The sequence below is a fragment of the Podarcis bocagei genome (assembly GCF_964188305.1).
Source record: "Podarcis bocagei genome assembly, chromosome: 6".
Taxonomy (NCBI): Eukaryota; Metazoa; Chordata; class Lepidosauria; order Squamata; family Lacertidae; genus Podarcis; species Podarcis bocagei.
In genome coordinates, this window is record NC_138130.1 from 88064215 (window position 1) to 88077255 (window position 13041).

Genomic DNA, 13041 nt, shown 5'->3' on the forward strand with positions numbered 1-13041 from the left:
ACTGCCCCCCCTTTCAAAGTTGGTCAGCAAGGGTGGGGGAGATAGTCACAGAGCAGGATTTAACCTCATTCATTCCCTGATGGGACGCGGGTGGCGCTGTGGGTTAAACCACAGAGCCTAGGACTTGCCGATCAGAAGGTTGGCGGTTCAAATCCCCGTGACGGGGTGAGCTCCCGTTGCTCGGTCCCTGCTCCTGCCAACCTAGCAGTTCGAAAGAATGAAGTGCAAGTAGATAAATAGGTACCGCTCTGGCGGGAAGGTAAACGGCGTTTCCGTGTGCTGCTCTGGTTTGCCAGAAGCGGCTTAGTCATGCTGGCCACGTGACCCAGAAGCTGTACGCCAGCTTCCTCAGCCAATAAAGCGAGATGAGCGCTGCAACCCCAGAGTCGACCACGACTGCACCTAATGGTCAGGGGTCCCTTTACCTTTACCTATCCCCTGATGGGTGTGGAGTTGAGCTATGTGGAGGAGTTCCCTGAATGGAACTGGTATCAGCAGCAAACCTAGCAGGATTTAACACCACCACATCAGTCAATGAGCAGGGAACTACCACATGCAGCTCAACTGAGCTGATCCCACTATCAGCTGACATCAAGGTGACATCACTTAATTGACAGGTAGGTGTGGCTTCAAAAGGACGGCCTCATGAGCCAAACAGGAGCCCCTGATAGAGGTTCCTCACCTCTGCCCTATCAAGTTAGTCAGTATTACTATGCTTGTATTGGGGAAGGAGATGTAAGTCAGTAATTCCCCTAAAGCCAGTCAGCAAATTGATGCATGGGCTGGCATTTGAACCTGGGTCTTCCAGCTCATAGCACCTACCCTTAATGAATATGCAACACTAGATCAAAACAAGAACACAAGAATGCTTCACAGCCATGACTCCCTCTATGATTTTTAGTATTCAGGAATAGCAAAGTACCATATGAGCTGATATTAAAGAATTAGCATGCATCCCAAAGAGCCAAAGTTTATATTTCCTAAATGGACTGCCTGGAGATAGAATAAAACACCTACCTTGCTAAATTAAAAATATCCACTAATTTTCTTCCCAGAGTTTTTGCATCTTTGAAACCTTCTGAATATAAAATCACTTCTGCAATGAGTTCATTATCAGGCCGAGTCATAGCAACAGGCCTAAAAAGTTGTTTGAGATTGTCGGGCAATTTTTGTCTGCCTCCATAGCCCTTTCCAGCAGGATTCATTGTGATAAAAATTCCAGAGTTGTGATCCATTTCCACCTGACATTTAAAAAAGGCATTCATAAGAGACTTATGAAACAATTGTATATCTAATGACTATTTGGCAAAGTGACCATTTCCCCATGTATTCTCATTCCCCATTTGCCAGAAATGGCAAGAAACAGCTCTACCCTGAAGCTATTTCTTCATATCTTCCATTGAAGCACCAGCACCAGCCACTGACCCAAACAGGACATTGTACTAAAGAGGAAGTTGCTCTGATCCACTGGTGCCAAACAAATACATTTTAGATATCTATCTAGTTTTTATGTTCTTTCTCTTTATGAGAGCCTTCTAAAGATAATTGTTGACACAAACAAGCTGAAAATTCTAATTACTAAAATCCTTTGAATTATACTAGTTTACAGTTAGGACAATTCTTTGACCTTTGCAGTTTATCTCATGAAAAAGAAAAGGTTTCATAAGAAATTTAGAAGAAAGAAAAAAGTAGATGGGCTCCAAGGATGATTCTTTCACTCATTAAGATCCTACAGATTAGAGAAGGCATCGCCAAACTCGGCCCTCCAGATGTTTTTGGGACTACAACTCCCATCATCCCTAGCTAACAGGACCAGTGGTCAGGGATGATGGGAACTGTAGTCCCAAAACATTTGGAGGGCTGAGTTTGGAGGTGCCTGGATTAGAGTGTCACTGCAAGAGTACAGGAACGGACAAGGTACATAACTCAAAATAAAGAAAATGGCAGAACTGTTGTAAAAGAGGATAAAATACCATACTTTACCTCCTTTCCAAGTAACTCACACACAGGTTGGTGTTTCTTTAAAGCATGTTGAATTGTCTGGATCTGCATAGATACAGCAGACAGAACAGCTTCCTCCAGCCGGTTGAACTCGTCAAAACAGCCCCAGGCTCCACATTTCACTAAACCAACAAATATTCGCCCCATAGATTTCACATCAATGCCCTTGAAATAAGAATGTTAGTTAAGATATGGAACCTTCAGTATTCAATTTCCTATTTGAAAAGTTTTAATAAATGTATTGAAGGGGAGAGTAATGGTATTTGAAAAATACATTAGGGCCTATTCAGACATTGCTTCCCTCTCCCGCTCCTCATGCATGGGGGGACTAGTTTGCACACAGGTCTTAGTTTTGCATACTTCACTCCACTCCTGTTACTAGAAGATAGCACACAAACTAGGAGATTCTGCCTTAATTTAAACATTGGCTCTGTGTTTCTCTTTCACATGCTTACAAGGAATCACTGGGGGAGCAAAAGGAAACATGAGAGCCTAAGACTGACTCTTGAGTTCATCACATGCAAAGGTCTGCAGCAGTGGCAAATACTGTCTGAACACTGTTATATTTATTAATACAGTAGCATTATAAATTATTGTTAATTCGGGACAATTTTACTTTGCTTTTCACAACCTGACTTCAAAAGGGACTTGCAAAAATACAGCATTAAAAATAAAGCAGCAGTAGTTTATAAAGGCCAAAACCAGGACTTTGAATTGAATATGCTGCCTTACCTCATCACAATTAAAAACTAAAACTTGTCTTCCAAGCAGTCCTCCCAGAGCCTTTACAGATTCTGTCTTGCCAGTTCCCGCTGGACCATAAGGATTCCCTCCGAGGCCCATCTTCATAGCTTGGGTAAGCGTCAGGTAACACTTATCAGTTAATGGCGTGTAAACAAGCTTTGGCAAATTACCCTAATGACATAAAGAAACATATCTTATCACCCAGCACAATAAGATCAAATTTAGAGTTTGGATTTGATATCCCGCTTTATCACTACCCTAAGGAGTCTCAAAGCAGCTAACATTCTCCTTTCCCTTCCTCCCCCACAACAAACACTCTGTGAGGTGAGTGAGGCTGAGAGACTTCAGAGAAGTGTGACTGGCCCAAGGTCACCCAGCAGCTGCATGTGGAGGAGCGGGGAATCAAACCCGGTTCACCAGATTACAAGTCCACTGCTCTTAACCACTACACCACACTGGCTCTTACAATCCTAGCTCAATCGTACAGATGTAAACTAGACAACAGAACTGCAAACTCCAAATAAGTAATAATCTATGCTTGTCAAATATGAGGGAAACCATGCAAATGTGCATAAGTCTATATTTCTTGAAGTCGCCCACAAATCTGTTAGCTTGCCATGGAAGGAAGGAAGCACACCTTATGTATGTCAAATGGCCGGACAGTGCATGATTTAAAAAAGCTAAACAAAAATGGCTATTACAGTTGATGGGGACCATGTTAACAAGAGCAAACACAAATGAAAATAATTATCCATTCATTCTGGGATACAGGAGTTAAGAAGTGTTTCAAGCACTTCAGCTAGTGAGCAAGGGTGACTATAGTTTTTGCTCCCCTTAAATAATATGGAATGTGCTATGAAGGAGGGATGGGGAAAGCAGTAGTATTTCTGAATGCAAGAAAAATGCATGATTAGGAGATCCCTGCAATAAATTTTGAAACTGAAATGAGAACAGTACCTGATACTCATAAGTGTACTGGAGTTCAGCATCCACCATTTGAATGTAGCATCTTTGATTCTTTAGATAAAACCTGAGTTGCTTCTTCCAGGCCCAGTCATCATTGCTCTGCACCTGGGCTTCATTTAGCTGCCGCACAGTATCAATGTTATGAATAACATCAAGAATAAGAGCTTTAAGCTTCAGCTCAAGGATCCCAGATTCTGAAGATAAATAATATTATTTCCAGGAGACCATTAAGCAGACCATTAAAAGTTTAAAAGCAATTATATTAGCCTCTTATTTATCTTGCTTTATCCAGTCATTAGCTTCTCGTTTACTCTTACAAATGAAATGTAACAGAAGGGGGGGGGGATTTAACAATCTCACGCATTGTATACAATGTAACAATTTAACATAAGATGTGATTTTTTAAGGATTTGAATTTAGAAGAGCAAGCAGCTTGCCAAGTGGCTTGTCTTACAGTATTAATTTTTAATAATTTTATTATTTATACCTCGCCCATCTGGCTGGGTTTTCCCAGCTACTCTTATGGTATACATTAAATGGTTTACATTACAGTTAGCATTGAAACGTCTAATTCAAATGGATTATTAGAGGATCAAACCTCTCACCCAGCAGATGCCCAGAAGTCATATCCATTATTTTTAACCTAAAATTATTGGTTGTGATAAACGGATGAGATAGTAGTACACCTCTGAACTGAGAACTACCACCCCATCACCAACTTTCCCTTTTAGGACAAAATGCTTCCCTTGGGGAAGCGTAAGTACCACCTGAGGACACCTTACATGAACAAGGAATCCTACATCCCGTGACCTGGACTTTGAAGTCAGCAGAGGGGGTCTTTCTGGGTGTTCTAGGCGAATCAAAATGTTAGGATGTGCTGAACTGCAATGGTTTCATAGTTCACTGATGATATTTGGCAATTCATTAATAATGTTAATTGTTCAATTGTAATTTCTCTCTCTAATATATTGTTTTATACTATTTTGGAAGCCACTGTGATACCTTTGCAATATAGAGCAGTCAAAATGCAATACTACGCATTAATCACATACAAAACAGTTCTGGATTACAGTCAAAATGGGTAAAGGTAAAGGTAAAGGTACCCCTGCCCGTACGGGCCAGTCGTGACCGACTCTGGGGTTGCGCGCCCATCTCGCTTAAGAGGCCGGGAGCCAGCGCTGTCCAGAGACACTTCCGGGTCACGTGGCCAGCGTGACAAGCTGCTCTGGCGAGCCGGCACCAGCGCAGCAACCTGCACCCTCCCTATAAAGCGGTACCTATTTATCTACTTGCTTTCGAACTGCTTAAGGGTGCTTTCGAACTGCTAGGTGGGCAGGAGCTGGGACCGAAAGACGGGAGCTCACCCCGCCGCGGGGATTCGAAAATGGGTACAACCATACAAAATTACAGCCGTCATTCCGATTGTACAATTAGGGGGATAAAATTATTAATATAATTAGTAACAACAAGTGCGCTTCAGTTATGAGAAATTAATTTCAAGCCTGAGGGAAAAAGCCATTGCAATCCTCTTTCATACCTGTATTGCCTGAATCTTCTGTATTAGTGTCTATGCTGGTGTAATGCTCCAATTTAGCCATCAGTTCTAATTCTAACTGTTGCAAATTACCTTCTTTGATTGCACATTCAACATCTTCTGTGAACTGAATTTGTTCAGCTAAACAAATAATCTATTGGAAAAACAATATTCATAAGCAAGAATGGATTTATATGTATTCAGTGATAGATGCTTCAACAAATCTTAGCACTTTATTCAGTGTTAAGCAATCTTCAAACCCACACTACTCCTCTGCTAAAACATACTAATAAGCAAAGAGCTCTTCAAGTAGCTGGTTAACAATCTAATGTATGTTTTTTTAAGAAGCAAATTGCATTGAGTTCAATGCGGCTTAGTTCCAGCTAAAGGGGACTAAGTCATTTTTTAAAAATGTATGGAAATAAAGGGTTATGTTTATTTGTTTGAAGACAGTAATAATCTGGAGGTTCAAAGAACAGATTGAGCTGCTATGCAACAGCTACAGGCTACAGGAACCATAAGTGATTGGTAAGTCACCCACCACTCAGCCTGGAGTAGAGTGACTCAAACAGGCAGCTCTTGGCTGCAAGCTGTAGTAGCTCACTGCACCATTCACAGAAGCACTGGGAGTTGTTTGCAAAAACCAGGAGGCTTCAATCCTGCCTGGGTTCTGGGAACAGAAGGTAGCAACGCAGTAAGTTTATGGTCTTGCCCTTAACTTTTAGGTTTCCATTAAATATTATTTAAAGCCGGTCCAGATGAAGCTTCAGTTACTATTGTGCTTCTTAAAAATAGTGTTCCAACAAACAAACAAAGGTGTTCCCACCTTTGCCAGTACCAAAATTGTGCCTGACCTTTAAAGATAAATGAATAAAATCCAATACAACTATCTGTTAACCTCAGTAGATAACCTCAGCCCATTAGCTTTAATTCAAAGTGCACAAAAATATTATTTCTTGTCAAGTCAGATATTCCTCCAAATGCAGTCTCTCCTTAAACAATTTTAATAACTACCATATTGCAAAAGAAGGAAGAAGAACTACCTGTGAGGGGAAAAGTGATGGATCAATTGAACCCTGAGTTCTTTTCCCAGCAGTTACGCAGTCACACAGTAATTGTTTCAATGTTTCTTTCATCACCGAAGAAAGTTTGTTTAGCCAAACCTAGCAAATAACATAAAAGGAAACATCACAAATCACACTTACTTCTCCCAGCTTGTGTTATTATGTTTGGAGTCTACTTTCTTACCTCAACATCATTTGATAGGAGGATTTTATTTTTTAAAGGTACAACTTCGCCTTCTAAAGATTTCATTGCAAGAATGTTTTTAAAGTCCTCATCAAAGCTCACACTGTGAATTCCTGTTAATTAACAACATAATATTCAATTAATGAAATATAGTGTACTCCATTGTTATTAGATTACAATAAAGCTTTTATACTACAGTACTATGTTTCATAAGAGAGGATTCAGTGTCTAAATAAATGTGTTCGTAATTAATGACATAATTTTGTTAAAAGGTTCATCATTGTTATATGCATGCACGCATAAATGACAAGACAATTATTATTTTTTAAAAGCAAGACTTCTGAAGAAAGATTTTCATCAGCCTTCTGTGGCTCAGGTGTTATACTTGAAGTATTTTCCATTTTTTCCATATCAACTGCTAAAAAGGAACTCTTTTTTATTATTTGAAAGTGAAGATGATTGTAACTAAAGGTGCTTTTGAAGGCTTCTATTGCCAGGAAACTAAGAACTGACTGCCAGCTGTTCCTAGATATATACAGGTTTGTAAAACCCTTGCACACAACATTGTTTTATGCATGAATTGCTTCTCATGTGGCATCCTGAAGCAACGAAATGACTCAACTTACCAGCAAAAAGCTTCTTCAGGTGAGACTGAATAACTAAAGGATTGGTAGACTGTCCCAAGATTTCTAGAAGATCATCGTCCCCAATAAAATAGAATCTAGGAAATGCAGAGCGCTTTTCCTGTTTCAAAATAGATGAAGTCATCCTGATTTTAATGCTAATATCATATTCCACACTTTCTTACAAATGAAAATAGGCATAGTCTGTACTTTTAACTTTGCTATCTGTGCACCAAGGTATACTGGCCAAACAGCCCACCCATTCTTATAGATTGCTGCAAGCACCTCTCTGCTTGTTATATGCTGCATGTATTTGATACAGCAATTGCCTCTCCTACACTGACAGTAGTTTGTGTTAATAAAATACCCCAAACAATTTATTTTTAAATAATATGTATCTAATAGAACCAGAGGCCATTCTGTGCTGCCTGCTTTTCTGCATGCCCCCCTGCCCCCGACATTCACCAGCCTGTAGCAACTAGGCTTCCTCAATCCTCACGGGGCTGTTTGGGTCTTTCGCTTTTGTTTTTTGCCTTTTAGGTTGCTTCTATTTTCCCCTACTTCCACAATCCTTGGGATGCACCAACACATTCTTTCTTGTTTCTCAGTGACCCTATTCCGACTCCATCTATGTCAGCTCACTATTAGATTAGAAATGTTTACCTCCAAGAATTCATTTAAGGATTTCTGACATCTCTGAAGCTGGTCAAGAATAGTGATCAAGGCATTTCTTATTCCTGCTCGAGCATTCAAGGATGTTATGCGGTTGTCAAGCTTGATATCTAACAATATTGATCTTTTAAAAGAACGGGGGGGGGGGGGAGGTAAAAATATGTCATTGTAATGTGAAAGGTCATAGATTAATTCCTAAATTATTGCATCCATGTTATAAAACTATTAATTCTGTTCCTGGGTATGAAAATGCATGAGATTAAAATAAGCTTTGCATACTTTTTTGCATTGTTTCATTCTGAAGAATGTTTTGAGATATTTGGATTGAAAGACATTGTGCAGCATAAAACTGACCTGAAGTCTTCATCGACTCTGTTGAAGCGGGCTTGCTCACGAGGTAAAGCTCCACGTCCAAAAATGGGTTCCAGATACACCCACTTCCTCTGAATTTGATTTAAATTTTGAAGATACTCATCCAGCTCAGCAAGTTTCTTCTCCCAAACAAAAACTTTATCCTGAAAACCTTTGTAATATGGAGAGTCCTTGAGTGACTGGAGGAGGCAACGATTGTCACCAACCTGGTTGACAATGTCCTTCCAGTCCTTAATCAATTTAATCATCCGGCTCTGGCTGTCTTCATAATCTGTCAATGAAAAGACAGCTCCAATTCCCCACAGCTCGAGCTCACGCAGGGCTTCTCGGATTGTGACTTCGCCATGAGCCCGACTGTTCAAATCCTGTTTTCAGACACAAATCACATTCAAACAAATGTTTGACTCTCATTTCTACTACAGGCAAACTAAAAACAAAAGGAGATTTCAGACAAATGACAAGTCATGAAATATAATTTGCAATGGATGTTGCTGACAGGGGGAGGGAGGAACAGAGTTCTGACTCCCCCACTGCTGAAGCTACTGAGGAGCGTGCTGTAGCTTTGAGCGCTGTCCGATGTTACAATTGTGGACAGACTGGGCATCTACAGCGAAACTGTAGGAAGCCACGCCAGCCAAAAGGAGCTAAGAGCAGCTCTGCGAAGCCTGAGGCGTCAGGCAAAAGCCGTACCAAGTGCCAGGTGAAACCTGCAAAGGCTTTGATGGCGAAAGGAACCAGGCCAGATGTTGGGAACTCGTTTGTAATCGACACTGGAGCCACGGTTCATATGTGCCCGCACAGAGAACTGTTTTCAACGTTAAAGAAGCAAAGCTTCGCTGTGAAACAGGCCAACGGTCAGGAGTTGGAGGCGACCGGAATTGGGACTGTGTATCTTGAGAGTCTGAACTTGACTATAAACAAAGTTTACCTGGTTCCAGAACTACGGTTCAATCTGCTGAGTGTGTCGCAGATTGCAAAGAAAGGACTGAAACTGTCCTATGATGCTAAGAGCTGCAAGATCTTCAAAGATGGAGAACTGTATCTTACTGCCAGAGAGAAAGATGGACTGTATTTGTTGACTTTTGATCAAAGTGATTACATGAAATGTAATTCTTCTGATTCTAACGTAATCTCTCTTGCAGGTGTGGCCAAGAAGGAAACCAGGAAGGTGACCAAGAGGGTCGACAGAGCTTTTCAGCGGGTGTATGCTGATGTGATTGGTCCTCTAGAGCCATCTAGAGGCGGTGCACGATTTTACCTTGTGTGTGTGGATTGTTTCACTAATTATTCTTGGGTTTTTGTGATGGAGAAACCACAAGAAACCTTAGAAAGGTTTCAGGAGTTTTGTGACAAGGTTAAAAATATGCATGATGCTAACATTGACTGTCTCTTCACAGATGAGAAGCCAATTTTTCTGTTACAGAAGTTTCAGAGGTTCCTGGATGGAAAAGGAATAGATCACAAAGTTGCTGTTTCAGCCGAAGCGTGGAACAGGGGGGTCTGTGTGAGGGTGAACAAAGAATTGCAAAAGGGGATGCATGCTCAATTGCTGAGTTCACATTTGCCACATGAATATTGGGCGGAGGCGTTAATGTCCTATGTTCACGTGTGGGTGAGAAAAGTCTCAAAAGAGTTGGGAAGTTCTCCTTTTGAGAAGCTGTTCCATAGAAAACCTTCTGTTGCCTATTTTAAGGTTTTCGGGTCTCATGTGAGAACAGAAGCTCCAGGTGGAGTAAAGAATGCCAGAGGCATTTTTGTGGGATATGAAAAGGGTCTCTACAGAGTAATTTTGTCTGAATCTGGTCAGGTGATTCTCACAAAGTTTCTGGAGAGTGCTCCTGAACAGGAGCGGGTTATAGTACACACATTTCCCACAGATGACAATTCAGATGATGATGATTTTTCTGATTACACAGATTACAGTGGTACTGATGATGACAGTGATAGCTCAGAGAACTCAGTTGTAACAGTCATTGAGAGGAAATCTCATACAATGGATAGACCTGCTTGGCAGGGGGTTGGACTCGATGGCCCTTGTGGTCTCTTCCAACTCTATGATTCTATGATTCTATGACCTTCACAGGTGAAGGATGAACCACTGTTTGCAATTGGATCTGGTTCTCAACAAAGTTCAGAGGTTGAACCAGTGAGCAGAGAGGATCAGCACCTCATACGCAGGTCTGAGAGAGTTACAAAGGGTGTACCACAAAAGAGGTACTCAAAAGAGTTTGCTAACTTAGCTGTTGCATGTGTTGCTATTGTTAACAACTCAAAACAGGTTAAAGCAGTGTCTAAGTCAGAGACAAAGACACAACAGAGGGCTGCTAGCAAAGGTAATGCAGAAGCACTCATTCCTTGGAAGCCAGACAACCAGAGAGGTACACTGGTGGAACCAGTGGTGGGGAGTTCCAAGGGTGGAACTGAAACAACAGGGGACTGTTATATGTATAACAACTGTTTGTTCTCTTCTCTGGATCATGTTTTGCACATTGATGCTTTTGGGGGAGGTTGTCAGGAAAAAGCAGCAATGCAAAAGCCAGCTGCAGGTGGCTGGAATGCAAAACAGGATGTTGATGTCTGCAACTGTACTAGTGGAGAAAGGGGGCAGTCCTTTCTCTCTTCTGAGCACCAGATGTTAGCTCAGAGTGTCATCTGACCTGTACTGGAAGTGCAGGGGTGGAGCTGTGACTCTACTGCCGGAGTTTGGAGGGTACAGACACGTTTCTCTGTACTGCTGAATGACAGGAATAAAAGACATGTAAATAGGACTCCTGTCTGTCTCTTTTCCCCTCCCTGGGGGAATGCAGGGAGGGAGAGAAGGAGGAGGCTGTGTTCTTCTCACGTCTGAGAAGAATCGCCGATTTATGACCTTGCCTGCCGGGAGACGCAGACGGGAAGGTCAACAAGGATCCCAGCCGAATGCCTGGAGTGAGGCCAGTTTACTTGTGACCCCGGCTGGAATCCTGAGCCCAGCTCTGGCCGGGGAGGGCAGGGTATAAATTATTATTATTATTATTATTATTATTATTATTATTATTATTATTATTATTATTATTCTATCACTCCACTCTCCTTCCACTAACTTAGGTGTCAGGAAATGATCTAAAGGAATCTGAAACCTGCTGCTCATTCTCCAGGCAGCAGTCACTCACACACTCATAAAACTAGAAAAACAGGACCACAAAATAGGAGTGTGTATACACACACACACACCTGATCCAGGCAAAAGACAGGAAATTGCTGAGCTAGATGGACAAATGGCCTGACTTTGGATGGCTATTTGTCACTGGTGCTTTAGTTGAGATTCCTGCATTACAAGGGGTTTGAACTAAATGATGCTCGGGATCCCTTCCATCTCTACACTTCTATGATTCTATGATCCAAAGAGTAAGGTAAGGTAAAGTAAAGGTAAAGGACCTCTGGATGGTTAAGTCCAGTCAAATGCGACTATGGGGTTGCGGCGCTCATCTCGCTTTCAGGCCAAGGGAGCCAGCATTTGTCCACAGACAGCTTTCTAGGTCATGTGGCTGTTTACCTCCCTGCCACAGCAGTACCAACTTATCTACTTGCACTGGTGTGCTTTCGAACTGCTAGATGGGCAGGAGCTCGGACAGAGCAAAGGGAGTTCACCCTGTTGTAGGGATTCGAACCGCTGACCTTCTGACCGGCAAGGCCAAGAGGCTCAGTGGTTTAGACTACAACGCCACCCGCGTTCCTCTGATCCAGAGAGTTACCCACTGAGAATGAACTGTGTTTCCCAGCTTTGGACACTAGAGGACAACTTTGATCCACATGCCCTCCATTCAGCACCACAAAAGAACGGAAACTACAAAAATGTTTCAATAGCCAAGTAACTGCTCCACATAATTTTCTGCTTCACAGTACAACTTTGAAAAGTAATTCTTGCCTTCAGTTCTGCTGCTTTCTCCACGATGACATCAGCCACTTTTAGAAGGTCTCCAAACACCAAGTTCTCTAAACTAGTACCCTTGGGAAGACCAAGAATACGAAAGAGGTCCAGCCAATGATCTGGCGACAGATGTTCTCCTCTAACGTATTTCAAGACAGGAAGCGTCATCTTTGGCAATAAATAAATAAATGTATATGTATGAGTCTACCTCGTTTTAGTATATCCTTGTTACATTCAGACACATAACTAGATTATTCTTCTGAATACTTAACAGTTATATGCATGCAAAGTATTATTAAAATCTGGAAGGAAGCTCAAAATTTATCTAACTTTCTACATGACAGAACAATTCCTTATCTTCCTGGGCTCCTTTTGCGAGAAAGGGTTGGTTAAAAATTAATTAATTAATATGAGATGCCTTCTTCTTGCACAACTATTGAACTTAACCCTCCATAAACACATATACATTTATATATAAAAACACCTCTCATAAATTTGGTACAAAGTATTCCATTACATCCTTTTTGCTTTCTTCCCCTTTTAAATTCAGCACCTTACTTTGTATGTGTCAACCTCTTTCTGCAACTTCACAGTCATTATAGTGTGTTCCTCAATCTTTCTCAGTTTGTCATGCCAGTTCAGTAAGAATTCTTCAAACAAGTAGGTCTTGCTTCTGCAATGGAACACATGCCAAAGAAAGTTCACAATGGGTCAACTACTGTTATAACCAAGGAATGCCAGCAGTTCGAGAAAAAGACAGACCTGAATGTAATCCAGTCTTCATTGGCTTTTTCTTGAAAACCTTCATGGAATTGTTCATATAATGCCCAAATTTCTGCACAGCTCTCAATGTCTCTGCGTATTTCATCGGCTAAAGAGAAATCAGGCTCTTCTAACTCAAAGTGACAGCAGTCATTGCTGAAGGAAAAGAACATGGCAATGTTAAAATTGTATCCCAGATAAAATTTTAT

General features: G+C 41.3%; 1 protein-coding gene across 3 annotated transcripts in view; it reads right to left on the reverse strand.

The window, feature by feature from the left end:
* DYNC2H1 (dynein cytoplasmic 2 heavy chain 1) overlaps window positions 1-13041 on the reverse strand; it is a 166216-nt gene that overhangs the window by 125298 nt on the left and 27877 nt on the right. For all 3 annotated transcript variants that reach the window (XM_081197607.1, XM_081197608.1, XM_081197606.1), the window contains 13 exons: window positions 12833-12988; window positions 12629-12743; window positions 12068-12238; window positions 8143-8525; window positions 7780-7912; window positions 7120-7237; window positions 6494-6606; window positions 6289-6408; window positions 5249-5399; window positions 3703-3905; window positions 2734-2916; window positions 1984-2166; window positions 1018-1241 (listed from right to left, as the gene is read on the reverse strand). In XM_081197607.1, the coding sequence (XP_081053733.1) occupies window positions 1018-1241; window positions 1984-2166; window positions 2734-2916; window positions 3703-3905; window positions 5249-5399; window positions 6289-6408; window positions 6494-6606; window positions 7120-7237; window positions 7780-7912; window positions 8143-8525; window positions 12068-12238; window positions 12629-12743; window positions 12833-12988 (2253 nt within the window). The remainder of the gene's footprint in view (window positions 1-1017; window positions 1242-1983; window positions 2167-2733; window positions 2917-3702; window positions 3906-5248; window positions 5400-6288; window positions 6409-6493; window positions 6607-7119; window positions 7238-7779; window positions 7913-8142; window positions 8526-12067; window positions 12239-12628; window positions 12744-12832; window positions 12989-13041) is intronic.